The sequence below is a fragment of the Mauremys mutica genome, unplaced genomic scaffold, assembly GCF_020497125.1.
Source record: "Mauremys mutica isolate MM-2020 ecotype Southern unplaced genomic scaffold, ASM2049712v1 000843F_np12_obj, whole genome shotgun sequence".
Classification (NCBI taxonomy): Eukaryota; Metazoa; Chordata; order Testudines; family Geoemydidae; genus Mauremys; species Mauremys mutica.
Window position 1 is genome coordinate 44,752 of NW_025423061.1, and position 27,700 is coordinate 72,451.

The 27,700-nt window shown below is 49.9% G+C and overlaps 2 protein-coding genes across 6 annotated transcripts; both read right to left on the reverse strand.

Moving 5' to 3' along the window:
* Nucleotides 1-542: 542 nt before the first annotated feature.
* On the reverse strand, nt 543-15,162 carry LOC123357634 (erythroid membrane-associated protein-like). 4 transcript variants are annotated; one of them, XM_045000734.1, is made up of 9 exons: nt 15,150-15,162; nt 13,650-13,738; nt 12,024-12,043; nt 10,907-10,927; nt 8,877-8,882; nt 8,557-8,583; nt 4,220-4,240; nt 4,089-4,121; nt 543-1,762 (listed from the first exon to the last, which is right to left on the reverse strand). In XM_045000734.1, the coding sequence occupies exons 4-9, from the start codon at nt 10,911-10,913 to the stop codon at nt 1,197-1,199; spliced, it is 660 nt and encodes a 219-aa protein (XP_044856669.1). In that variant the 5' UTR covers nt 10,914-10,927; nt 12,024-12,043; nt 13,650-13,738; nt 15,150-15,162; the 3' UTR covers nt 543-1,196. The 4 variants fall into 4 exon arrangements, with proteins under 4 accessions (XP_044856669.1, XP_044856667.1, XP_044856668.1 ...); XM_045000732.1 differs by lacking the exons at nt 13,650-13,738; nt 15,150-15,162 and having other exon boundaries at nt 12,024-12,091; XM_045000733.1 differs by lacking the exons at nt 4,089-4,121; nt 13,650-13,738; nt 15,150-15,162 and having other exon boundaries at nt 12,024-12,091.
* Nucleotides 15,161-26,947, reverse strand: LOC123357636 (butyrophilin subfamily 1 member A1-like). Of its 2 annotated transcripts, XM_045000736.1 has the most exons (7): nt 25,952-26,947; nt 24,080-24,426; nt 20,907-21,186; nt 18,944-19,051; nt 15,906-15,938; nt 15,289-15,321; nt 15,161-15,182 (listed from the first exon to the last, which is right to left on the reverse strand). In XM_045000736.1, exons 2-6 carry the CDS (start codon nt 24,170-24,172, stop codon nt 15,299-15,301), a joined length of 537 nt encoding a protein of 178 aa, XP_044856671.1. In that variant the 5' UTR covers nt 24,173-24,426; nt 25,952-26,947; the 3' UTR covers nt 15,161-15,182; nt 15,289-15,298. The 2 variants fall into 2 exon arrangements, with proteins under 2 accessions (XP_044856671.1, XP_044856672.1); XM_045000737.1 differs by having other exon boundaries at nt 15,176-15,321.
* Nucleotides 26,948-27,700: the final 753 nt, after the last annotated feature.

Here is a 27,700-nt window from a genome sequence, read left to right on the forward strand (position 1 = left end):
TTGATATGAAATTGGGGGTGAATTTAAAACTATTTAGAATATTTTAAAAATAAAAAAAAATCAAAATTTTAATACATTTTACTGACAGTATAATTAGTCATACTAGACTTGCTTGTCCTCCCCCCAAGGCTGAGAGGCACACAGACTGGGATCAGGACCAGCTGTGCCCCCAAAAGATCAGGCCAACCCTCCAAATCAGACCAGAGCCACATCCCTCCCCCAGAACAACCCCCTGGAACTGGACCACTTTGAATCAGGCTCTAAGACACCATAAACTGTAGGGACTACCTAAGACAAAAATACCATTTCTCATTCTTTTTTCTTTGTTTTTTGAAAAGTAAACGTAAGAGTGGCCAGGCTAGGTCAGACCAAAGGTCCATCTAGCCCAGTATCCTGTCTGCCGATGAAGTGGGCTGTAGCCCAGGAAAGCTTATGCTACAATAAATTTGTTAGTCTCCAAGGTGCCACAAGTCCTCCTGTTCTTTTTGCAGATACAGACTAACACGGCTGCTACTCTGAAACCTGTCATCCAACAGTGGCCAATGCCCGGTGCCCCAGAGGGAATGAACAGAACAGGTAATGATCCAGTGAGCCATCCCCTGTCACCCATTCCCAGCTTCTGGCAAACAGAGGCTAGGGACACCATCCCTGTCCAGCCTGGCTAATAGCCCCTAAGGGACCTGACCTCCATACACTTATCTAGTTCTTTTTTAACCCTTTTATAATCTTGGCCTTCACAAGATCCTGTGGCGAGGAGTTCCACAGGTTGACTGTGCGTTGTATGAAGAAATACTGCCTTTGGTTTGTTTTAAACCTGCTGCCTCTTCATTTGATTTGGTGACCCCTAGTTCTTGTGTTAGAAGAAGTAGTAAACACCACTTCTGTATCTACTTTCTCTACACCAGTCAGGATTTTATAGACCTCTCTCATCTCCCCCACCCTGCACATCTTGTGAACTGGGCTTTTCCCTCCCTGCTGCTGCAGCCTCCTTCCCACCCTTGGGCACAGCACCCACACACCCCTCTGCCCCTGCAGCCAGCTCCCCCCTCTAGGGCTGCTTGGTTGCCAATATTCCTGATGCTGGGAACTGAGAGGGGAGGGATGGCAGGAGAAAGGCAGGTAATGCCCTTCCCCCCCCCAGGAGAAAGGCCTGGGGGCTGGTCAGTGCTGGGAGGGGACAGTCTCTGCTGCGGGTGTCACTGTCTGGCACAGAGACTCCCTCCAGCCTGAGCTGGGACTGGGCAGATTATCAGGGGACACCTATTTGTGCCCCCTTTATTGTTTTCAGGGTTGAAATAAGGGCGGAGAACCCCAGAGAAGGTGTCAGTGAAAGTGAAGAGATGGGACTTGTCAGTCACATTGTAAAAGGAGACCTCGCCCGCCTCATAGTCCAGGAAAATCCCCACCCATCTGGGCCTGACGCTCACGGACAGCAAGGTCGGGGGGGAGGCATTGGCCTCGCATTGCCCAGCATGCTGCCATATTGTCCAGTATCCATTCTTCGGTAGAAATAGAATATGCCCCTTCCTGCGCACAGCTTCCCTACAGACCCCCAGAGTCCAGAGATTCTTTTCTCCAACCTCCACCTCCCAGTAACGTCTCCCGCCCGTGAATCCCTCAGCGCCCAGGACAACCGCCATAGTATCAAATCTCTCCGGATTGTCAGGCAGATCCTGGCGCTCGTCTCGGTGTGTCACACGTTTCCGATCCTCAGCCAGGACGAGGTAGGGATTTGCTGTGCTGGGATCCAGAGTCACATCCACTGGGGAGAGAGTCACAGAGTCACTGCCGGGGCCAGGGGCTGGCCATTCTAGGGGGGCACAATATAAAGGGGAGGACATGTGACCACCCCATGTGTCTTCTCCCCTGTGCCCGGCCCGGGGCTGCCCCGCTCCTCCTGCCCCATGTTACCTGTGGGAGCGGGGAGAGCTCTGTCCTTTTCCCACTGCACCTGTGCCCCAGGGCCTGGGCGGGGAGTGGGACAGAGCCTTTCTGATGTGGCCGAAGCCAGCTGCTCCTGGTCGCTGCCTCTGTGCAGCTGAGCCAGCCTGGCTGGGGTGACAGCTCCTGCTCCCTGCCTGGGCCCACCTGCAGGGGATGGGGGCTGAGCTGAGGGGACTCTGGCTCACTCAGCACCTGGTCCCGCATCCATCCTCCTGCTCCCCACTGCCAGGGTTGGGGCCAGGCACAGCGGGAGAAGGGAACTCCCCCTTCTCCCTGCAGCAGGCCAATCTGGGCAGGGCCCCCCCCCCCCACGTGTAGCCTCGAGAAGTGGCATGTACACCCTGGCAGCTGGAGCTCCATGCACTGAGTGGGGTACGAGGACATCCCAGCGGCTGTGTGAGCCCCGCACGGTGCTGCTGACATGGCTCAGCCCTGACCCCTGCTGGAACCTCTCTCCCTGCGGCCCATGCAGGTCTTGGTCTCCCTGTGGTTGCCATTAATGTGAGTTATAACGTGAACTCCTGTCCACTAAGAACTGGCCTCGGGCTGGGCTGAGATCGGTGACGGGGAAGTGAAAGCTCCCATCACTGGCCCCTGCCAAACCAGCCCATCCAGTTTCCCCCCGCAATGCGGTAACAATACTCACACTTGGCAACACCCCGAGTGCCCCCAGCGGGCAGGGCGAGGGCCTGTCCAAGGACCAATGGGCACAATCTTCAGGAAAAACAACAAGGAGTTTGGTGGCACCTTAAAGACCAACAGATTTATTATGGCATCAACTTTCGTGGGTAAAAAATCCCATTTCTTCAGCTGCACGGAGTATGAAGAAGTGGGTTTTTTCCCCACGAAAGCTTATGTCCTAATAAATCTGTTGGTCTTTAAGGTGCCATCGAACTCCTCGTTGTTTTTGTGGATACAGACTGACACGGCTGCCCCTCTGAATCTTCAACAAGGGAGACTGAGGCTGGAAATTAGGAAACACTTTCTCACTCTCAGGGCAGTGAAGCTCTGGACCGGCTCCAAGGGAGCCTGTGGGATCCCTGTCACTGGCGGTTTGTAAGAACAGGTTGGACAAACCCCTGTCAGGGATGGTCTAGGCCCTGCCCCAGTGCAGGAAGCTGGATTAGGCGACCTCGCAAAGTCCCTTCCAACCCTGCATTGCGATGAGTCTAGGTTACAGCTGTTCTGGTGCTGGGTCCAGGGCCCTGGCGGTTCTAAGCACGGTGTGTGGCACACGGTGGAGTTAACAATCTTAGTGATCACAGCAGCTGGCAGCTCAGCGTCCCTGCCAGGGCCTGTAACCAGCTCAGCTGGGTGTTACTGGCTTGTGTGGACAGGAGCTAGGGTTGCCACCTGTCCAGGTTTTCACAGGATCAGCCCATTGTTCAGGTCACTGTCCTGCGAAATCTGAGTCTGTGCAGGAGGTTAAAAGTCCTGGGTTTGTCAGTGGCTGTAGTGGGGGAAGCTGTGGGGTGGCAGTGACTGGTCAAAGGGAGCGCTAGCTTCAGAGTGTCTTGGGACCAGCAAGCGGGAGATGAGGAGCTCGGAGCTGGTAGGGCCCAGTCACCACGGTGGAAGAACCAACTGTGACGTTTAACTGCTGGATGGTAACGGGGTGGATCTGGTGCCAGGCCCTGCTTTGTGAGGCTGGTGCCCAGGGCAGTGACAGGAACAGAAGCCTGAGAGGGCTGGTCTCCTCTCCCAGGGTGGGATGGGACACAGTGCCCGGGCTGAGGAGACAGGGGGTGTATGTGGAGCAGGCAGATGTCCCATTTTTTACACCTCAGAGGGGGCAACCACAACAGGACCCCAACACTGTTTGTGTAACTGACCTGAGTGCCCCCCTCCCTCCCAGCTGTGTGCGGCAGGATACCCCAGAGTACATGGAGCCATGGCCAGTGGTGCTGCAATGTGTGTGCATGTCCCTTGGGGTCTCTAATCCCTGCTGGAGCTGCCCAGACTCTCCCAGCCTTCACCAGTACATACATATGGTCAGGCAGCATGCTGGGTGCAAATAGGCTACAAACAGCTGTATGTGTGTATCGAATGTCATAAGAAAATACTCTGTGTAGGGAAAGGAGCCAGGAGCTCCCACGGGGAGGTGGATCTCCCCATGGATAAAATATCAGCAACTTGTACAGTACCTGCGTAGAGCTGCGCGCTTCTCCACCCTGTAACTAAACACAGACAGAGGGGTGAGAACGCCCGTGAACACCGACACTCTGAACAGGAAACAATGTCACACAAGGGTGATAATGGGGGGAATGGAACTTACTGATCTCAGCCTGGAGTTTGGCTAAAAACAAAACACAGAGAAACGAGTCAGTATCACACTATGTTGCAGAAGGAAAGCGAGTCAAAGAGACTTTAAAGCAGAGAAGTTAAAATCCTTAGACTGAGCCAGGAGGCTACATCAGCAACCAGAGCCTGGCAGCTCCTGGGCAACAAAGGAATCAGCAAGGGGAGAAACACAGTAACCCCATCCTGCCAGCTGCAAGAGGTTGTGAGAGCCAAAGGGGGATTGTAGTGGGGCGGACTGCCCCACTCCCTGTGAGAGTGAGCTGCGGCAGGCCAGGGCACCTGTGCAGACAGGGCTTATTGTGAGCGAATCAGAGAGGGGCTTATTGTGAGCCAATCAGGGCCCAGTTTGGAGACAGCCAATTAGGGCCAGGCTCAGACATATATAAAGGCTGCCCAGAGCAGGAGCAGTCAGTCTGTCTCAGGCCTTTGACAGGGGAAGGTCAGTCTCCAAGGAAGGAGATTAGCACCACAGACAGCGCAGTGCTGGCCAGGCTCAGGGAGGCTAGGGAGCTTGAACCCGTAGCCTGCCAGGCTGCAGGCCCTGAAGGGAAGGACCTAGCGGGTGCAAGGGGCCGTAGGGGAAGCGGCCCAGGGAAACAGACAGCGGAGGGGAGAGAAGGACAGTGAGGCTGATGCCAGAGGGTCCCTGGGCTGGGACCCAGAGTAGAGAGCGGGCCTGGGTCCCCCCCCCTTCACTCCTTGCAGGGCACCCAGCTATTGGCTGTAGGGAGCAGCCATATTGCTATGCCAGATCCCTGACAAGAGGGATTGGACTCAAGGGCGGTTGGACATAGTGACTGAGGTGTGGGACTGCTGAGCACTGACCCCCCCCAGGAAGGGGGTGCAGATGGACTAAGGGGCACTGCCGGAGGGCAGTGGCCTTGAAGAGGATGCCGCCGAGCACGCAGCAACGTGGATCCAAAGACAACAACAGAGGACAGAATGACGGATGGGACACTACCAAGAGGGGGTGCTCCACTGGAAAGAGCTAATTCCCAGAGTCACCAGCAGGAGGCACCCAGGTGGTGAGTCCTGACCCGTTTACACGGATCCTTCAGCAAATGGAAACTATTAAAATATTAACCCTGTGAAGTCAGTAAAAGGAGAAAAGGGCATCGGGTGAAGAGTATGATGGGACTGAATAGGCCAAAGTTTAACTAGAAGAGTGAATGGCCAGAGATATAAAACAAATAGCAGGGATTTATTTCAGTCTAGCAGAATCAGGAAGCCTGTGAGAAAATCAGTGGGTCCCTTGGATCAGCAGGGATAAAGGGAGCGGAGCAATTCAGGAGGGTGAGGACAATGGTGAGAATAACCAATTTCTTTATATTGATTATCACCATAGAGGGTGTTGGGGAGAGACATACTGTGGTAGAACACACCCCTGTACTCACACTCTATGCACTATTGTAATAATCTTTGTACAAAGTATGCCTTGAAAGATATCGTTTGAAAACTCATCATTTGCTGATCAGTAATTTCCTGGTAAAATATGTGACAAATTTGTCCATGATGTTTTAAGATTCCCCTGTACAGTGTTATTAACCCAAGTTCCAAGCCCCACAGCTGAGTCTAAACAGAAGTTGGCAAACAGGTCTGGCCTAAACAAAGGAATATGTGCTCTGCTTAATTTGCATTAATCAAGCAGGAAGGGAAAACAAAGGAAGAAAAATACTAACAGGAAATATCCTCCTACATAGATTCTGTGTCTCAGCTGGAAATGTTTTTTCAAGGTGTGTGTATTAGAGGGGAAGAACTGAAACTATAAAAAGGAGGGAAACCACCCCAAGGCCCCCCATTTTCTCTGTTCCTGCACATCAGATTCACTGCACCTGAAGAGAAAAAGGAAGCCCTCATTGGACTCTGGGGAAGGGGACCTGACCTGAGAGTTTGGTCAGTAACCTGCTGGAGCATGTGATAAGAAAATGCTTGAATTTAATATAGTTTAAGTTAGGCTTCGGTAAACATCTTATCTTTATTTTTCTTGTAACCATTTCTGACTGTTATGCCTCATCACCTGTACTCACTCAAAATCTTTCTCTTTGTAGTTAATACATTTGTTTTACTGTTTTATCTAAACCAGTATGTTGAAATAGAAATATATGAATAATTATGTGAGATAATAACATGGCATATTATTCCCTTAAAAGAATAACATCTTAAAATATTTTGTAGTGTCCAGGAGAGGGCTGGGCAGTGCAGGACACACATTTCTGGGGGGAATCTTCGACTGAGGGTGTGCTCAGGTCACCCTGCAGTATAACCAAGGCAGAGGTTGCAGAGAAGGTTGAAAGATTTCTTCACCGTATCGCCACCAAATCAACAAGAGGTGATGCCATTTTAGATTTAGTATTGGTGAGTAGTGGGGATCTCGTAGAAGAACTGGTTGGAGAGGAGAGCCTTGATTTGAGTGATCATGAGCTAACTCAGTTTAAACTAAATGGAATGATAAACAAAATATGGCTGCAACTAGGATCCTTGATTTAAAAAAAAAAAGGGAATTAGTTAGAGAAGTGGACTGGACTAAAGAACTCAAGGATCTGAATATGGAGGAAGCTTGGAATTACTTTAAGTCAAAGTTGCAGAAGCAATCAGAAGCTTGCATCCCACGCAAGGGGAAACACATTTTTAGGAAAGGGTTGCAGACCAAACTGGATGAGTAAGCATATGAAACAGGCATTAAGAGAAAGCGGAAAGCCTACAAGGAATGGAAGATGGGATTGATCAGCAAGGAAAACTCCCTCTTGGAGGTCAGAAAGTGTAGGGAAAGTGAGAATTGCTAAAAGCCAAGCAGCGCTGGACCTTATGAAGGGAATTAAAACCAATAAGTAAAAGGTTTTATAGCCAAATAAATAAGAAGAAAAGAAGTGGGACCATTAAACACTGAAGATGAGGTGGAGATTAAAGTAATCTAGGCATGGCCCAACACCTAAATGAATACTTTGCTTCAGTTTTTTATAAGGGTAATGAGGAGCTTAGGGGTAGTGGCAGGTTGGCTAATGGGAATGAGGATATGGAAATAGAAATGACCATATCCAAGGTGAAAGTCAAACTCAAACAGCTCAATGAGATCAAATTGGGGGCCAGATAATCTCCATCCAAGAATATTAAAGGAACTGGCATGTGAAATCACAAGCACAATAGCAAGGTTTTTAATGAATCTGTAAACTCAGGGGGTGTACCCTATGATTGGAGAATTACTAATCGTTTCTATTTTTAAGAAAGGGGAAAAAACTGATCCAGTTTGACCTCAATTGTATGCAAGGTCTTGGAACAAATGTTGAAGGAGAAAGTAGTTAAGGACATAAGGTAATTGGGATAAAATACAACATGGGTTTACAAAAGGTAGCTCGTGCCAGAGCAACCTGATCTCCTTCTTTGAGAAGGTAACTGATTTTTTTAGACAAAGGAGATGTAGTAGATCTAACCTACCTGGGCTTCAGTAAGGCATTTGATACATTTCTACATGGGAAATTGTTAATTAAATTGGAGAAGCTGGAGACAAATATGACAACTGAAAGGTGGTTAAGGAACTATTTAAATGGGAGATGACAACAGGTCATACTGACAGGTGAACTGTCAGGCTGGAGGGAGTTACTAGTGTAGTTCCTCAAAGATCAGTCTTGGGACCAATCTTATTTAACATTTTCATTAAAGACCTTAGCACACTCCCACTTTTTGTGCCAATACAATTTTCAGATGACACAATGTCAGGAGGTATTGCCAATATGGAGGAGGACTGGAATATCATACAAGATCTGAACAACCCTGAAAACAGGAGTAATAGAAATGGGATGAAATTTAACAGTGCAAAGTGCAGGGTCATGCACTTCGGGACTAACAACTTTTGGTATAAGGTGAAGAAGTTTAAGTTGAAAGTGACAGAAGAGCAGAAAGACCTGGGTATATTGGTTGATCACAGGATGTCTATGAGCTACCAATGTGATCTGGCCATGAAAAATCCTCATGCAATCCTAGGAGTTATTTCTAGTAGAGATAGGGCAGAAATGGTTACTCTCCCTGTGCAGTACCGCAAGGAATCATTACAGCTATTCACACAGGTTATTGCGCCCGCGTCCTGGCCCCCGGGAGAGCACCCGCCGAAATGTCACCGAATTTCAGCGGCATTTCGGCGGGGATGCCTCTCGATGACGCCACTTGCCGTCGACACCTGGAGGGTGTAGCTCAATAGTCAAGCTCCTCGCACGTTCACACTGACTTTGACATTTTATCCCTATAAGGTGACCAGACGAGGAGAGAATACCCCTTGGGAAACAGGGCTGAGCATCATTTAGTATCAGCTTTGCTTACCTGTGAATCTTTGGGTTATGTCACGTGCTGAAACAGAAATGGGAGTTTACACAAAAATTACAGACTCAAGACAAAAAGTGGGGGAGGGATAGCTCAGTGGTTTGAGCATTGGCCTGCTAAACCCAGGGTTGTGAGTTCAATCCTTGAGGGGGCCACTTGGGGATCTGGGGCAAAAATTGGTCCTGCTAGTGAAGGCAGGGGGCTGGACTTAATGACCTTTTCAAGGTCCCTTCCAGTTCTAGGAGATTAGTATATCTCCAATTATCTTATCTTAAAAATTGCTAAAAAATTAAGCTACACAAACTAAAACCAGAGCTTACTTTGTTCTGCCGGAGGGGTCCATGGGAATGAAAAGGGAGAAAAAGGAATAAAACAACAATAAACAATTAGTAGAGATGATCAGTGATAAAACTACCCCATTCTAAACCCAAATTACATTGGCTTCCGTGTGAATTCTGCCTGAGTAAGGACATCAGGATTGGGCCTCTAATTATTAATTACGGCTTCTGCTTTATTGCACTCAATCTTGCATAACCTCCATCCTAGAAATCAATGGGACTGCACCTGTGAGGATCACTCATGTGAGTCAAGGTGGCAGAATTGGGCCTTTAGTGAAAAAGGGGCCAGGTTCCCTCCCCTGCTCTGGTCATTTCATGCAAGGATGGTGCAGACTGGCTGAATTGGGCCCTAACAGGACATCAGAGAATTCCTCCAGCATAGGGACTGCTCAGCTGGGGGAAAGCAGCATAGCCCACTCCTGTGCCAACTGCCCCCACCATGCCAGCATGGTGTAGGGGCAAGTCAGGAGTCATAGGGTTTAGACAGAGGGGCAGAACTGGATCACACAGCCAATGCTTGGGGACCACAGACAGCTGGAGTAAACAGGGGCTGCAGTGATTGATGCTGGGGCATCTTGAGACTTCAGGAGCCATAACCAACTCCCTACTGCCCCCCTCCCCAGTACAATACTCCAAGCAGATCTTGGCACAGGAGAGATTCTGGCCTCCAGTTCAAAGACCTCTTCTCTTGCGTTTCCATCATCTGGTCATGCAGGGATGATCCCAGGCATGCTGAGCCTGCTCCTGGCCTCAGTGAGAGCAGAGGGTGCTCAGCTCTGCGCAGGATTAGGCACATGTTCCTTCTCCTACAAGTGCTCTGTGGAAGCCAGCAGGGGTCAGGGGCCCAGTCCTGCCCCAAGCAAGGCAATGGGTGCAGGAGTGTGGCTGTGGCGAGCTTGGAGGCTTGGGCCTTTTTTGTCAGAGATAATTATTGTTAAGATCGGCCGTCTTGGGTCAGCCAAAGGTCCACCTAGCCCAGTGTCCTGTCTTCCCATAGCGGTCAAAGCCAGGTGCCCCAGAGGGAATGAACAGAACAGAGAATCACCAAGTGACCCATCCCCTGTCGCCCATTCCCAGCTTCTGGCTAACAGAGGCTAGAGACACCTTCCCTGCCCAGCCTGGCTAATAGCCATCGATGGACCTGTCCTCTATGAACTTCTCTAGTTCTTTTTTGAACCATGTTAATGTCTTGGCCTTCACAACATCCTCTGGCAAGGGGTTCCACAGGTTGACTGTGTGTTGTGTTAAGAAATACTTCCTTTGGTTTGTTTTAAATCTGCTGGCTCTTCATTTCACTGGGTGACCCCTAGTTCTTGTGTTATGAGAAGAGATAAATAGCATTTACTTTCTCTATACCATTTATATGTCTCTATCACATCCCCCCACTTAGTTATCTGTTTTCCAAGATGAACATTCCATGTTTTTTTTTTCATCTCTCCTCATACAGAAGCTGTTCCATACCCTTTATTCATTTGTTGCCCTTTTCTGAACCTTTTCCATTTCTAATATATCTTTTTTTGAAATAGGATGACCAGAGCTATCTATAGTTGGGTTTATGTTTTCCAATGTGCATCACTTTACATTTATCAACATTGAATTTCATCTGTCATTTTGTTGCCCAGTCTCAGTTTTGTGAGATCCCTTTTTAACACGGTCAGCTTTGTACTTAACTCTCGAGTAGTTTTGTATCCTCTGCAAATTTTGCCACCTCACTATTTACCTCTGCTTACTATTACAAGATCTCTCTGAAGACAGAAAGTGAAGTTTGTTTTTTTTTCCAAGGGTTAATGTGAAAAATAAAACTTAATATTCATATTTCAGTGCCACAAATTTTCCGTTTATTATTTCTATCTAAAAATCTCTACTGTATGTTATCAGTCCTAGGCCTGGATTTCCCCTTGTCTTGTGTGTCACTGTAACAAGTACCACACATCAGTTTACTTTATACACAGCATTTTCAGTGTTCACTTTCCAAGATTAAGCTTGATGAAACCTAGTAAAACCGCACTTACCTGCCATTGCCTCATGTTCCACTGGAAAGTAAGACAATGTGAATTAATCCTGAGTCACAAAAGTTAATGTGCAATAGTCAAGATACAAGTAATATCCCCCTCACTGGTGTTATGACTGTTTTTGAGAGGTTTTTTTTTTCCTTAAGATGCTAAGCGGAGCACAGCACAGGGGCTGGCTGCTTGTGGGGAAAGTGACCCAACTTCTCTTGTCCCTGTTGTTACATGTAATATTTTACACACATCAGATACTGTACAGAGAAATCTGGACCAGAGATCAGGGCTTCCTGGCTCCATGAGATAGCTCTATATCCCGCCCCCCCCTCCTTCCTGTGACAGGTGGGCAGGGGGTTACAGGTCCCCCATCACTTGCCACTAGGGGTTTCTCACATCATTTGAAGCAGCTGGCAGTGCAGGTCAGAGACAGAATCCCAGGGTAGGTGGGCCCTGATCTGATTTGCACTGGCCACTTCTGTATTCTTAAGAACACATGTTTTTAGGGCTTAGTTCAGCAAAGAAATTAAGCAGATTCTTAAGTACTTTGCTTAATTGGGACATTTAGTGAATATACATTTAAGGGACTATTCATCACAGATAACTATCCCTGAATAAAAACTGTTTGCTTGAAGTTAAGGGTTTTTTGAAAATTACCTATAAATTGTTATATATGGCAAATAAAGTTAACAAGTAAAAAGGTGTTTTTCAAACAGGAATTTGCCAGGTGTCCAGATTTCTGAGACAGCTTTTAAAATCTCAGCCTCATTGTCTGAAAGGCTGGAAATTCATAACGCCATTCCCAGCACCAGCCTTCTCCCAGCCACTGTCAGTAAAATTTTCAAAACCACTTAAGTGACTGAGGCATCCAAGTTCTGCTGAAAGTCATTGGGACTTTAGCTCCTAAAGCACTGCACACTTTTGAAAGTATTTACACTCTGGACATATTGAGTAAGGGGCAAAGATGGAGAATGTCTTTGCACAGAGAACAAACCAATCTCAATGTCAGTTCACAGTGAGATCCCTTAATAGCTGCCTGGAAGATCCAAGAAATTCATTGCAAAGTTTGAGATTTTTCCATCTCTTCCCCATCCCTCCCCCTTAAAATGTAATGAAGAAATGTTACCTTTCTCTGAAATATGTTTTCTAGAAATAAATAACAAGAGAGACATAAAGTGACATAGTTGACTTAAGTGATGGCAAACTTACAGCAGTATTTTTTTCCCCTACGGATCATTGTACGCACAGACACTCGCTTTCTATCTGTTCCCCTTGTCTATATTATACTGAGGCCATAGGGCTGGATCCACAAGGGGTCTTAGGTATTGTGATGCTGAGCATCACAGAGTCTAACTTTTAGTTGTCCAGAAAAATCATAGGGAAAACAATGAGATTCACAGAGCCTGAGCTAGGGGCCTTGGCTTGTGACAGAGACATGCCCAAGCAAGCGTATTACAAGCTCATCAAAGAGAGGGTCATTTGTGGTCTCTGCCAAAAGCAAAGACCTAGCTGATTCTCATAGGTATTGTGAGATGTCTGTACAAGGGAAAAATAGTTTTGTAACATGTAGAATATTATGTTCCCCAAAACTACTGAAGGTAAAACAGCGCACCTGAGGCTGGGTGAGTCTCAACTCACTCATTTAGCAGTGAGGACACTGACATCCAGGGCCGGTAAAAGGATATTTTGCGCCCTTGGCGAAACTTCCACCTTGCGCCCCCCCTTGCGGCAGCTCCCCCCCTCCGCCCTGAGGCGCCCCACTTGCGGCAGCTCCCTACCCTCTGCCCTGAGGCACTGCCCCCGCCCCAGCTCACCCCTGCTCCGTGCACGAGCACCCTGAGCATGCCATGGCCGCTTCACTTCTCCCGCCTCCCAGGCCTGCGGCGCCAATCAGCTTAGGCGCCACAAGCCTTGGAGGCAGGAGAAGTGAAGCGGCCATGCCGTGCTCGGGGAGGAGGTGGGGCAGGGGTGAGCTGGGGCGGAGAGTTCCCTTGTGTGCTCCCCCCCCCCTTACTTGCTGCAGGTGGCCCTCCCCGCGCTCCCCTGCCCCAGCTCCTTCCGCCTAAATGCCGGTGGCGACCAGGGGGCCGAAGATCCGGCCACCATGGCCGCTGCCGAAGAAAATGGCGCCCCCCAAATGCTGGTGCCCTAGGCAACCGCTTAGGTTGCCTAAATGGTTGCTCCGGCCCTGCTGACATCCCTGGACCCAGGCCATCCCTATGTTTACACCCTGGGGCAGATGCGGGCATGAGCATTTACAAAGACAAACGGACCCCAAGAGAAGACTCTGACTGGGGACCATCAGAGTTGAGCTGAAGTTAATGAAACAGCCTGAGTATGAAAAGACAATAGTTTAGGATTGTATAAGAGGAGAAGAAAGCGCACAAGATATTCCCCATTATGGAAGAGAGACTCTGCTAGCAGGAGTGTCTCATGAAAGGTGGATCCAGACTCTTTGGATTGGATAAGTGCTGTTTGGATCGACCACTGAATGAAACATACCTTGTTGGACAGGAAAGTACTTTAAGACGTACAGGGTATAAGAGTGCATTTTATATTTTGCTTTTACCTGTCACCTTATGTTTGAAAATCATAAGAGGGGGAAGGATAGCTCAGGGGTTTGCACATTGGCCTGCTAAATCCACAACTGTGAGTTCAATCCATAAGAGGGCCATTTAGGGATCTGGGGCAAAAAATCTGTTAGGGACAGTACTTGGTCCTGCTGGGAAGGCAGGGGAATAAACTCACTGACCTTTCAACATCCTTCCAGTTTTATGAGAGAGGTATATCTCCATATTATAATCCTTTTGCTTGCTTTTATTTGAATCTTTATCTCAAGATCTGTAAAATAAACGTGTTTGGTTTTACTCTAAGTGCCTTGTGTTAACAAGTGTTGAACTGAGGTGAAGCCAGTGAACTGGGGTGCCCTGCTTCCACGGAGGCAGTGGACTGGTGCATTGCAGGTGTCCAGAAGACAAGGGACTGGCAATTCAGTGTATCAAATTGGGGTGTGTAAGTTGCTAGTCTGCAGAGAGAGAGAGAGAGAGAGAGAGTGGGGCTTGCGGAGCCCAGAGCGGAGTGCCGGTGTTGCCAGAAGCTGTGGGAGCGTTTCCTCTGGTGGGCACAGACAAGGCTCCCACTGTAAGCAGGTGGTCATCATTGACCCCAGACACCTTGGGTAACCCCAAAGGTGTGTCAAGGCTCCCTATACTGAATGGCAAGAGATGGCCCATTCGAATGGGATCCACAAAAGCCAGCACACAAGGTAGGCAGCTGCCAAAGACAGCCAATGGGAGATGCCAATAACGGGGGCATTTGCCTTTCTCAGGGGTTTGGTGCCTTGGGCTGGAGGGAGAAGCCCTCACTGCTGGTGACCCAAAGCTGGGAACCCCTCTCCTGCAGTCAGGTGGCTTAGGTGCCTATGTTGTTCCATGCAAGACAGTATGGCACATGCCTTTAGGCTTGTCTATACTTCCAGCTAAGCGCTGATTTAGAGGGTCTGGTGATGACCTGCGAAATCGATGGCAGAGTGCTTTCCCGTCTATACTCCACCTCCGTGAGATGCAGAAGGTAAGTCAGCGGGGAGAGTATCTCCCGTCGACATAGCCTGGTGTAGACACCGCTGTAAGTTAACTGAAGTTACATCAACTTCAGTTACAATAACTTACGTAACTGAAGTACCGTAACTTAGGTCGACTTCCCGCTGCTCAGTACTAAAGGTGTAACTCCACACAAAATGGTCAGGGGGAGAGAGGATTATAGTGATTCCCATTTAATAGTTAATTAAGTTTAACAACTTCAGCAAAAGGGATAGAGGGAGCCCCGTGTCACAATATCCCATTGCCTAGTGGCTAAGGCACTCATCCGAGAGGTGGCAGATCCCTGTCCAAATCCCTTCTCATCAGGCAGAGGTGGGACTTGACCCAAAGTCTCCCACAACCCTGGTGGGTCCCCTAACTGTTGGGTTAAAGATTATAAGGGAGGTCCTCCTCTACTCCCACCACTACCATATCAGGCCCCATAGGTGAGAGAGACACTCCTCCACCCATCTTCCCCTGGTTTGTGGATCATGCTGAGATTCAGGTGGGAGGTAGGTGCTCAGATGCCTAGACTGAGACAGCAGCATGCATGCCCAGAGACAGAAACTTAGACAACAGAACTTTTAGAGCTCGGGTTTATGCCCTGAGTGAGTTTAGATGCCTACAGGATTAGGCGTCAGCCAAGTGGGGTTTTGTGGATCACAGACACTGACCTTTCTGTTTTGCCAGTTCAGATTGCAGTCTCTCTAGGGGGAGGAAAGGGGGATATGTGAGATTTCACCCTGCCGTATTTATGATGGTGACTCCCCCCCCCCCCTCGCCCCAGCTAATGTAACTGGCCCAGACACTCACCATTCTCACGCTACATTTCAGTTAGCAGAATCCCTAGAGGGATAAAAGGGCAGAGGTGATATTTAAGTTCTACGGCCAGAAGGGACCATTGTGATCATCTACTCTGACCTCCTGCATAACACAGGCCAGAGAACGTCCCCAAAATAATTCTGACGGCCGCTCTTACAGAAAAAAATCCAGTCTTGATTTATAAACTACCAATTATGGAAAATCCACCCCAAACAACCCTTGGTAAATCGTTCCAGTACTTAGGGCAGGTCTATACTCACCGCGCGGGTCGATGCGGAGAGTTCGACTTCTCGGAGTTCGAACTATCGCGTCTGATCTAGACGCGATAGTTCGAACTCCGGAAGCGCTGCGGTCGACTCCGGAACTCCACCACTGCAAACGGCGGTGGCGGAGTCGACCTGGGAGCCGCGGAGTTCGGTCCCGCGGCGTCTGGACGGGTGAGTAGCCCGAACTAAGGTACTTCGACTTCAGCTACGCTATTCGCGTAGCTGAAGTCGCGTACCTTAGTTCGACACCACCACCACCACCCCCCCGTAGTGTAGACCAGGCCTCAGGCTCTGTCTGAGATGACCCTACTCTCAGGTAATGTAGTGGGTCCAGACACTTACCCTTCTGATTCTTCATATGAGTTTGCAGGGTCTCTAGCGGGAGGTGGGAGGAAAAAGGAGAGATTTCACCTTGTTGTGTTTATGGTGCAGTTCCTGCTATTCATGTAATTTATGCTAGTGAGGCAGGCAGTCAAACAGGACCCACAGACAGATCTGTCTTGATGTTCCTTCACTCAGCATCCCTACTGCCCGGGCCCCACTGACTAGCATTTCTAGGGATTGCTCTGCGTGTCTCCCCGAGGGGCCATCCTCACTGCCCAGACCCCGTCACACTCCTGTCAGATCTGGCTGCTGTGGGAGTGGGGTAGAGAAGGTCTCTGCTCCCCTCTGTGCCCATCCCCTGAACGGCCACAGCTCCCCCCACCTCCTGACTGTGGGGCAAGTGAGCAAAGGTAATGGGGCATTGACCTGGGCTAGATAAGGGATGGGATCTGGTTGGCTCCATCCAAGCCCAGCTCCTGGCCTTGTGGCTGGCGCCTGCCCCCTGGTCCTAGTGATACCTGGGAAACAGCTCCCCGTAGGGCTGGGGCAGATGGTGGGTGCCTAGCTCAGAAAGGGGTGGAGGTGCCTTTGTCTAGCTGAGCCAATAAGTTACATGCAAATGAGCATCAGCCCCTAAGATCAGCTCTTTCCCACTCGAAGTTCACCCATTTTGGGCTGTCAGCCCCAGGATCCAAACACAGCTGGAAATGAGAGAACCGTGTCAGGTGAGACACTTCCCTGTTAGCAGCTTCCCCCCTCCTCCATCTCTATTGGGTGAGGCATTCAGAGGGGACCAGTGTTGTTACTGGAGGCTCCTCGACTAAGCCCCACCCTTCAGCTCAGTCCACCACAAGAATTCTTGCAAAGCTGCAGAAACACTCCAGGAACTAGAGAGACAGCCTGGAATTCTGTTCTCTAACCCTAAGGCAATTATATATCTACGGCTCCCTGGAGAGAAAAAAATCAGCTTGTTCCACGCTGTGTTCCAGTCATTTACCAGACTAGCAGGGTGGGATGAATGAGAAGATATGCTGAGAACAGAAAAAAAAAAAAAGACCAGGTAAGAAATTTCTCATTCTGCTGCACAGCTTCTCTCCCCATTCATCACTAATGGGAAGTACGCAATCACAGAAGGTGGGGCTGAGGGAGTATAAAACACAAATGTAATATTGCAGTAGAATAACTTGCAGAAATTGAATCTCCCCCCACCCCTCAGCAAAGGCTGTTTCATTTAAGGAATTATGTGGGAACCAATACAGTAACACCTTCCTATCAAAGGCAGGGGCGGCTCCAGGCCCCAGCATGCCAAGCGCGTGCTCGGGGTGGCACGCCACAGGGGGGTGCTCTGCCGGTCGCCCGGAGGGCGGCAGGCGGCTCCGGTGGACCTCCCACAGGCGTCCCTGCAGAGGGTCCGCTGGTCCCGCGGCTTTGGTGGAGCATCCGCAGGCATGCCTGTGGGAGGTCCATCGGAGCCACGGGACCAGCGGACTCTCCGCAGGCACATCTGCAGAGGTCCACTGGAGCAGCGGGACCGGCGACCAGCAGAGCACCCCCCACAGCGTGCCGCCGTGTTTGGGGCAGCGAAATTGCTAGAGTCGCCCCTCATCAAAGGATGCTTCTGCAGAAGAACAGAAACCTGCTTTGCAAATCTTCCTCTCATGATGCTCAGTCGCTTCTTGTAATACAGCTAGGGACCTTGTAGAGGGAGCCTTGATTCCTTCTGCGAATGGTTTCCCAGATGCCAAAAGGTGCAAACTTTTAAACATCTTGCTGCAGGAACTTTGAGGCTGCAAGGTCCTGGGATTTTGGATGGCATGCAATGAACTATGACTAATGGCTAAAATGAAGTGACGGGGAAACTGTTTCCAAGGAACAATGGGAGAAAAACTTCGCCTGGGCAGAAAGAGTTTTCGTCACGAAAACAGGAGTGTGGCTCTTGTACGGCTGGAGGCACTAACTCCAAAAGCTGTCTGTCTGAGGTAATGGCAGCAAGAAAAGCTAGCCCCAGGCTTGTCTCATCTGGCCAGTATGAGGAATCTTAACACCTGATGATACTCAGCTGGGGAGTCCAATATGCCTGCCTACACATCCCCCAATGAGGCTGTTACCCACTTTTCTGTGGTGCTAGGACCTCTATAATCACCCTGGAAGAACACTAGTGTAGCTGAGATTACTAGAACATTGTGGTCTTTCGTATTTGTAATGTGGCAGCATCCCGAGATGAGGCCCCATTGTACTGGGCACATCACAAAGAGACAGAACATGCCGCAGAGAGCATTCTCTTCCCCCCTCACTTCTGAAATGTGACACAATGAGATCAGTGAGTGAAATTCCCAAGTTGAGTTCTGTCTGGAGACTCCCTGCAGACGTGCACCTCTCCTCCGATGCCCATGCTGTTACCTGTAGGTCTTCCAAGTCCATATGAAGATGGACTTCCTGCTTCAAGGTGCAATGGAGATTCCTTGAATGTCTATCAAGTCCAAAGGACCTTCTGAGCCAATGGAGGACTAGGAGAAAGACTTCAGCTTTTTCTTTACCCTACTGCCATTGCCTACAAGAGAATCTTTGCTCGCTGGTTATTCTGGAATTCTTGCACCTTCCTTTTGAAGCAGCTGATGCTTGCCACAGTCAGAGACAGGACCCTGGCTTGGATAGACCCCTGGTCTGATTCCATATGGTCATGCCATTGTTTCTGGCCAGACACCACTGACAGAGCTAATGACGTGAACTAAATGCATGTGCACGCTGAGACTTTGGCCATGTGGAATCAGACCAGAGTGGCTTCAGCATGCTGCTTGTACTTACCTTTCCGCTAGGGCCATACAAAGGTGTTCCAGGAACGCTGCCTAATTTTGCATTGGACCCAGTGTGTGGTTCCATGTCATCAGAAAGAAGTCCTGGAGACACATTTTCAGAAATCCCACTTGGGATGACACTGATGCATGCACTAGCAATCCTCGCAGCTGGAGATAATTGGCTGTGGATGATGACTGCCCAGGAATGGCTGATGCAAATCTTTCCATAGCGCACTGCAGTCTCCCTTCTTGTTCCTTTACCTTTTGCTCTGCGTTGTGTCCAGATGCAGTAGAGGGCCAGGGCAATCACAAGAGCCAGGATCACTACCAGAGCCACCACCCAGGGAGAGACCCGTGGAAAAAAGAGATCTGCAGGAGAAATACTGATTTAGGAACAAACACATGTAGAATGAAGACAGGACATTGAGAAAATGGTGACACTGACTGGTTAAAAGAATCTCACAGGGAAACACAACGTGAAATGTGGCTTCTTTGAGTTTTATTATTAAGCCAATGAAATTCCGAGTGCTAATCTGGTTACCAAACATGGTTAATTAATAAGAATGGGGATATTAGTGGTAGGCACGGGGCATGGCAGAGCTCCACTACACCCATCTGCCACTGGTGTAACTTAGAGCAGCCCCTAGGCTTCTCTACCGGATGTCAGGGCTGCAACCAGTGCAGACTGGCCCTCGAGATCAGAATGCTGTAACCAGTTACTGATGCTCCACATTCTCCTGTGCTCAGGGAAGCTCAACCACACAGGGATTTTAATAACAACAAAGCCTGAGTCTGAGGGCGGGTTTACATTGCAGTGTAGACATACAGTGTGTTCCTTGCTCACTGGGGGCAGGGGTTTCCTACAGAATCTAGAATCACTAGGGGGTGATTAATACAATATTCCGCAACAGTGGCTATGCAAATTCCCCAGTCCTTGAAGCTTGACCTGGGGTATAGGAGGAGGGACGGGTTTTACCTGTTTCCAGGAAGTTGGGGGGACAAAGTGAGACTTTTGGAATAAAAGGCAGTTAAAACAGACTCAGGGGTCAGGGCTTTCTTCCTGGGTGAGCAAATGGACAGCACCTTCTTTACACTGGTGCTGGAGCCTGAGCAGACCTGCTGGGGGAATCACAGTGAGGTGCAGAGGGGACTGCAAGTCAAAGCCCCCAGGCTGGAAGGAGAGAGATGCAGGTATCTGCCTATGAGAGATGACAGCTGGGAGCTGGAAACCTTAACTGGATGCCCTCAAGGAAGACCAGGAAGGGAGTCAAAGGTGACTCTGTGAAACTGATGCACTGGGCATGCCACAGGGAAATGTTACAGCCCTTTGAGATGGAAGATGAATAGTGCTTTACAGATGCAAAATTATTATTACAGTGACAAAATATTGGTTCTATAATAATTGTTATTAGCTAGGAAATAGTACAAAAAGCCTGAACTGTTTTTCTAAAATATTAAGCTGGATTTAGGTAACATTTTGTATTTACACGTTATAGGCTTGATTGTTTATGCCTAGCAAATCTCCCTATCAATTTCATTGTACAATGAATGCAGGATCAGGCTCATGAAATGAGTCAAAAAATGCCGTATGTGCACAGAGGAGGTCCAGGTCATGCTGCCTGTGGAGTTCTGCATTTCCTGACTTTTGTGCAATTCAATACAAGTTACAGTTTGAGCCCTCCTTTCTAACCCCTTACGGCAATGAGAGTTTTGCCAGGGTTTGAACTGCAGCAGGGGATCCATAGTGCAGCCATTCCACTGTTGTGATCTTTTCAGGTGCAGTCTAAGCAGCAATGCTGAGATCCTGACTGGGGCCCTTTTTCACTGTTCAGGAAAAATGACTTCAGTGGCTAGATTTTGTCAAAAATACTCAACAACCAGCAACTCCCATTGGGAACACAGGAGAATTCCCTCTGCAGCCCCACTGAGAAGAAAGGAGATTGCTGGTTGCTCAGCTTTTCTGGCTAAACACCCTCAGCTACTATTGAAGTCAAGGGTTTGTCTACACTAGAGTTTTTTACCTGGAGTAAACTGTCAGTTAACCCGAGGTAGCTTTTACATGTCAGTCTGGATAGCCCACAGACGTTATATAGAACTATTTTGAGTCACCAGGTATATCCAGAGAGAGTTGAGGATGCTCAAGACCTCACTACTAGGAGACACTCTAGTAAGTGCTCCCCACTAACATCTGCAGTGTCTCAGTCTGTCCATGTGCGGCACTGACCTGCTATGTAAATTGCTGACTCTCTCTCCTGGTTGACACATGGGTTCCTAACACAGCAGGACACTTTCTGGTTGGACTCTTCTGTTATAACAATGGCAATCTCTGTTTGAAACAGGCCACCGGCTGCTTGGGATGTTTTCAGAGGCTGATGGTAAGAACTGCCCCTGAAGATCTCTCCACTGAGCCTCGGGCTGTGGGTACCATCTGGATGAACGACACACCACCTTGATCCCTCCGTCCTGATGTCCCTCCACAGAGATGTCAGGGCCAGAGCCCAAACCTAGAAGGGAATGCAATGAACTGATGTTAAATCTACAATATTGTGTTATGAGCCAAATGTTTCATGACAGTATCTTCAAGAACACCCCTTTGGGAAGGGGGGAGGCATGGATTCTCGTAAACTAGGAATTTCTGGGACACCTGGAAGATGTGAACAGCACTGACCGAGGTAAGGAGGAGATGATGTAGGACAGGGGTGGCCAACCTGTGGCTCCAGAGCCCCGTGTGGCTCTTCAGAAGTTAATATGCGGCTCCCTGTATAGGCACCGACACCGGGGCTGGAGTTCTAGGCGCCAACTTTCCAATGTGCCGGGGGTGCTCACTGCTCAGCCCTGGCTCTGCCACAGGCCCTGCCTCCACTCCACCCCTCCCTTGAGCCTGCCATGCCCTCACTCCTCCCCCTCCCTCCCAGAACCTCCTGCACGCCATGAAACAGCTGATCGGGAGGTGTGTGTGGGGGGGTGCTGATTAGTGTGGCTTCCCATGGGTGGGAGGCGCTGGGAGCAGGGGGTGGGAGCTGATGGGGGGCTGCTGACGTATTACTGTGATTCTTTGGCAATGTACATTGGTAAACTCTGGCTCCTTCTCAGGCTCAGGTTGGGCACCCCATATGTGTGGTATTGTTCTATCCACTCTCAAGGCCTGATCCAGAGCGTAACGCCTCACATTAACAATCTGGGCTTTGGATTAGGCCTAGAAGAGCTCTGTAGCGTCAGACTAGATTGGTTATAGAGACCATTTCTTTTTGTTTTAATGTGATCGATGCTCTGCATTCTCAATCCATCTTGTGTTAATGAGAGTATTTGAGTCTCAGGGCGAGTCTACTCACAGGCTGGCACCAGCAAAACAAAACCAACTTCAACTCACATCTTTGGTTCTTTCAGTGCAAGTCAGTGTGTAACACTCTTATTTTGTGTCTTATTTTTATTTCATTTAAATCAGTTGTGAAATGGGACATTGTTAATCTGAAATGACACACACGTAGACTCGCACTGACATCACAAAGGCGTGGATTCAAATTGATGGGCCAAGTTTGTGAATGCTGTTGGAGAAAAACTCAGTTCTCACTCTCTGGTTGGGTGCAGCAAAGTCAGATACTTTATTGCTCGAGCAATTGCATAGAGGGAGGGAGTGCGCTAGGATGCAGGGTTTCCCCCTCCTAGGCAGGTCTCTCCACAGGTAAACAATTCCAGCATTTATACCTTTTGTTACAGACAATAATAAGCACCAGCTGCATTTTGTTTATACATAGGTCATCCTGATAACATATTTTTCTCACTTATTTTGACTCTAATCTTATTTACACAAGGTCACAACAACTTCTCACACAGTTCCTTCCCACTCGCCTCACACAATCCTCGCTTCTAAAAATCTCGCATTATTAGGGTTACAGTTAGCCTGACTCTTGCTAACGGAGACTGTCTTGCATTAAGATCCCCTACAAATCCCTGTCAGTTCTTGCTCTACTTCCACAATGCCTTACACTCAACTCAGTGGCATCTCTCTGTTATTCTGTCTGTGTTTGTAATGTGACACCTTTTGAACGCTGTACCTAGTCGATTCCAAAAGTGCATGGACTGTTCTAGGTCTCACTGGGCACTTGACTTAGGTGAAAATTGGAAAACCAAATAGGGGACAAATTAAGCCTCTGCCAACTGATTAGCCCAACCACAACTTCCAGCCCCTTTGCAAGTGTCCAGAGATCAAACTTCCAGCATAACTAGAGTGTCACACACTTTGTATCTTGTGTAGGCTGAGTGCATCGCACGCATGAGGGGCTCCTTGCGTACCTCCATACCCCCCACAAGTCACTGTCCCATCCCCCTCTACTTCAGGGACTCCCTGCAACTCCCCCCAATCTCCCCCATACCAGGGGTTCTGTGTGCACACCCCCATTCCCACTTCCCCCAATGCTGTCCCTTTCCCCCATGCCAGTGGCTCTGTTTACTGTCCTATTTCCATGTCCTCCACACTGGGGTCCCCATCCTTCCCATCATGCCATGGTTTATGGGTGTCTCTTCTCCCCCATAGATTGGAAGGGTAGGGTGGATGGCTGGTGCCCTCTCTCCCCTGACTGGAGCAGGTGCTGAGGAGGCAGGACTTTGGGAAGGAGGAAGGAAGGAATGACCTCTCCACCCCTTCTGGCTGTCCCTACTGGCTGAGTATCCACCCCATGGAGGGAGAACAATTATTTCTCTTCTAACACTGGAGGTGTCAACATGATAAACTCTGTTGGCAGGATGAGTAGGGCTGTTATGCTTCAAGGTGTTAATGGTGCCATCAACAGATAACAGCTCCATATGGCCCCCATTTCCCCCATTTTTGTTTTCTGATTGTCCCCAAGATCAACAGGATTCTGGCCTTTGATGCTGAGAAAATTCCCTAAAATGTTGGAATTGATCAGAGGTGGCATTCAGTCCATTTGGCCCCACTGCCTCTCATTGATTGCTGTTCTGTCATATGTGCAGATTCTTCATTTTCTCTAAGGACCAGGGATAAGCTGCTACATAACCCAGGAGGCTGATAGTGTGAGCAGGGGTAAGGGAATCAGTTTTCCTTTTAACGATGCTATAAACAGGCTTGGTGCAGCAGCTGCATATAAGAGGAATCATGTGGAGTAGTTGTGAACCACCTAATTGACATGCATGAAGGCTGAACTCTTCCATAACCTTCACTTGCAAAGCAAAGTTTAGAAGCAGCCTCAGCGTACAGAGCATTCCAGCAAGCCCTTCAATGTGTCCTGAGAGCAGACACTGACTCTACTGGGAAATTACGGGAAGTCAAAAGAGAATTCAGAGCATTGGCTGGCAGAGAAACCACAAGCACCGTCTCCCAAGAGCTCTCTATTTATTATCCTTTCTGAAGTAAAAACAGCAGTGAAACAAGTTACTAACCTTCCACCTGCAGGAGCACTGAAGTGCCTTGAAAGAAGGTAAGTGATTGAAATAAACAAGTATATTGGCCCTCGTCAGAAGGTCGGATATCATGTATTCTCAAGGAAACACTTCCATTGGTGATGTCATCTTTCAGCAGCTCTGTCCTTCCTTGATAGCCCAACATCTGATTTTCATACTGATCCTGCCCATCTTGGTACAGGTGCACAACTGCAGAGTCCTGGGATCGGACCCATCTCACCTCCATGCTCTGAGCGCTCATCCTGGGGGAGAGGTGGCAGGGCAGGACGGCCTCCCACCGACAGATGCTGTGATTGGACGATCAGGTCCAGTCACTGTGAACTGTGCTGTGAAATGTGTCAGGGATAAAAAGTCAATTAAATCAAAGAGGAGCTGAGTGGTGTGTTAATTCAGCAGTAAGACCCACAGCAAGAGAGAGCATCGTGTATTAGAATGCATGACATGGTCTCACGCAGTGCCCTACACACGTGTACGAGGGCAGAGCTCGTATGTGAATTTTATGCATTACTTGTATGATCTCTGACTATGGCTCAACACTTCTCATGGACACCCTGGGGATAATGGTATGGGGGGCCTGATTCTCTGATATGCCAAGGCCTTTTCCTGCTGCTGCAGCACAGGGACCATCCCAGCTGCTGTAGGGATGGTGTAAGCCAGGGGTCTCAAACTCAAATGACAAGGGCCACATGAGGACTAGTACATTTGCCCATGGGCCGCATCACTGACACCTCCCCCCTACCGCCCTCGGCCCCGCCCCCACTCCACCCCTTCCCTGCCCCCATTCCAACCTCTTCCCCAAAATCCCCACCCCAACTCCACCCTCTGCCTGCCCCCAGAGGGTGCAGGAGGGGTGTAGGGTGTGGCAGGAGCTCAGGGCAGGGAGTTGGGGTGTGGGGTGCAGGAGGGATGAGGGGTGCGGCAGGGGCTCAGGACAGTGGGTTGGGGTACAGGAGGGGAGCGGTGGGGGTTCAGGGCAGGGGGTCGGGTGCAGGGTGCGGCAGGGGGCTCAGGGCAGTGGGTTGGGGTGCAGGAGGGGTGTGGCGGGGGTTGGGGCAGGGGGTTGGACTGCAGGACGAGTTTACGGGGGCAGGCTCTGGCCTGGTACTCACTCAGGGCAGGCTCCCTGCCTGTCTGCTCCACTCCGCGAAGCAGCTGGAACGTGGGGGAGCAGGGGCACAGGAGAGTGCGTGTTACTGTTGCTTCAGGCACCGCCCCAGCATCTCCCATTGGCCGGGAACGGGGAACCGCGGCCGATGGGAGCTGCTGGGGGCGGTGCCTGAAGCAACATCCACACACACCTGCCTGCGCCTCTCCTCCCCCAGGTTCCATCTGCTTCCTGGAGCAGTGCAGGGGCAGGGCAGGTACCCTGCCCCTGGTGCACACAGGGCCGGAGCCGCTCTAGGTAAACGCTGGGGGGGGCCGCAAGGAGCTCGCAGGCCACAGAAAATAATCTCGCAGGCCGTGTGCAGCCCGCGGGCTGCATATTTGAGACCCCCGGTGTAAGGGCTTGCAAAGTGTAAAGATCATCGCTACACAGGTGGTCACTCTACGGGTAAACGTAGAGATAATGGAGAGGGAGGACGAGGCAGATCGGAAAGTGCAGGAGGCAGTTCTGTGTATTTATACCTGCCAGAAACCAGCCAGAGGCCTGAGAAGATTGAGCAGAGGTGTAGCAACCATGGTTATTAGGGACCCAGCTGTGCCCTGCAGTGTCTCCATTTGTGTAAAGAGCATGAGACACCAGGCGGGGTGAGCAGACGTGGTTTGCAAGACAAGGCAGTGATGTGAGATGGATGTTAATAACCAGCAATAGACCAGCAGCAAACCCAGCGAGGAGGCCGGAGCTCCTACCTGACACCAGCCTCCGCACCTGTAGAGCGAGGCAGAGAGTGACGTAGCCGGGCAGAGCGGAGCTCACTGTGGAGCCGGGGGAGAAGGAGGGAACCTTCCCCATCATCATAGCTGGATCTGGGGAACAGGAGAAATAACAAACCAGAGGGCGGGTGAGTGTGATGCAGTGACAGTGCCATGGAGCTGCAGGGAGGAGGTAACAGGCCTCACTGCTGCCTAACATACAGCCAAAGGGAAGGGATTTTCCCTACAGTCCTCGTCTGGCCCGGCTCTGAGCTAAAACCCCCGAGCTGCTGTCTGGTCTGTTTAGATTGTACGAAGCTCTCCAGGGCAGAGATGGTCTCTCACTATTGGTGTGTCCAGGGCCCAGTACAATGGGGCCCCCATCTTGGTTTGGGCATTTAGGTGTTACCGTAATCCCAGTGAATGAATAAATAAGAAGGGAGGTATTAAGGGAAACAAGCCAGTGCAGGCAAAGCTCTTGAGCTTAGGTCTCTTATTGCTTTGGGGAAAGCAGCTCCATCTCCCAGCAACACCTGTCCCAGGTGAGGGTATTCTGGGGATCTCGCTACCTCGGGGCAGCGGGGGGCATTCCAGTGAATAACATCACCCTTTGGCTTTCTGAACAAGCTCCTTCTCTGCGTCCTGATCACACACATCAATGTAACATCAGCTAGAGCAGGGGTCGGCAACCTTTGGCTTGCGGCCCGTCAGAGTAATCCGCTAGCGGGCCACGAGACAGTTTGTTTACATTGACCATCCGCAGGCATGGCCACCTGCAGCTCCCAATGGCCGCGGTTCACCATTCCTGGCCAATGGGAGCTGCGGGAAGCGGTGGCCAGCACACCAGGGGTCAGGCAGTTCCTTAGTGTATGTGCTTTGAGAACGCCTGGTGGAAAGGACCATCTGTCACAAAGGTGAGCTCACCTGCGTGGTAAAATATATGGGATCACCCAAGGGGACTGTCTGTGACTCCATGTTAATGCTGTTACAGAGCCTGAAGCGTTTACACTGGATACTTGGTTGGTGAAATCTCCATACAGACCTCACACCCAATTTGGGGTTTGTTCCCTGCTTCTTACCAGTCTGCCCGAGGCTGGTGCTCGTGCTCTCGAGTCACTGGGGACAGCGTTACAGAGAGAGGGGCTGTGACTTCCCCACGGTCACTGAACAGGTCTGTGACAGAGCCAGGAACAGACCCTGTTAACTCCAGAGCCCCGTCACCCGCAGCTTGGAAAGGCCTCCGAGCACACTGTATTAGGCTGCAGGAAGAGGTGTGCAGGGACTGCAGCTGAGCTGCCCTGCCAAGACAGCCTGTGCATCCATGGACAAACCACCTCACTGGGGGGGTGTCCCCTGGGTCAGGAGAAGTCAGTGTCCAGCCCTGTGGGGCTGCGCTCCTGGCTCATACCTCCAGCACTCACTGCTGCCCCTCCCTTCCCAGCTGCACTGTTCAGCCAGCCCCAGGCCTCTGTGAGGTCACTTCCACCCGCCTCCACCACCTCAAACCTTCAAACTGGGACATGGTGCACCAGTACCAATCAGAGTGCACTAGTGTAAATTCTGTCTGTACTAAGGGTTTGCACCAGTGCCTAAAACACCAGGGTGGCAGAGACCTTCAGTGCCCAAAACAGCAGTACGGTGGCACTAGAACCTATTTCTAGCTCGGTCACAGACAGCCTGGGTGACCTTGGACACGTCAATGTTTCTCCTCCCAACTTTAGTCTCTTTCCCCAGCTGCCCACTCAC

Coding starts and splice junctions, on each gene's coding strand:
- LOC123357636 (XM_045000736.1), bottom strand. CDS start 24,172: ATGATATCCGACCTTCTGACGAGGGCCAATATACTTGTTTATTTCAAT. Junction 19,052..20,906: donor GTCAGCAATTTACATAGCAG/GTCAGTGCCGCA, acceptor TTTCTCCTGCAG/ATCTCTTTTTTCCACGGGTC. Junction 15,939..18,943: donor GACACAACGCAGAGCAAAAG/GTAAAGGAACAA, acceptor ACCTCCCGCTAG/AGACCCTGCAAACTCATATG.
- LOC123357634 (XM_045000732.1), bottom strand. CDS start 12,069: ATGTCTCTCTTGTTATTTATTTCTAGAAAACATATTTCAGAGAAAG. Junction 10,928..12,023: donor AAAACATATTTCAGAGAAAG/GTAACATTTCTT, acceptor CTTACTTTCCAG/TGGAACATGAGGCAATGGCA. Junction 1,763..4,088: donor AAGCGCGCAGCTCTACGCAG/GTACTGTACAAG, acceptor CTCTCTCCCCAG/TGGATGTGACTCTGGATCCC.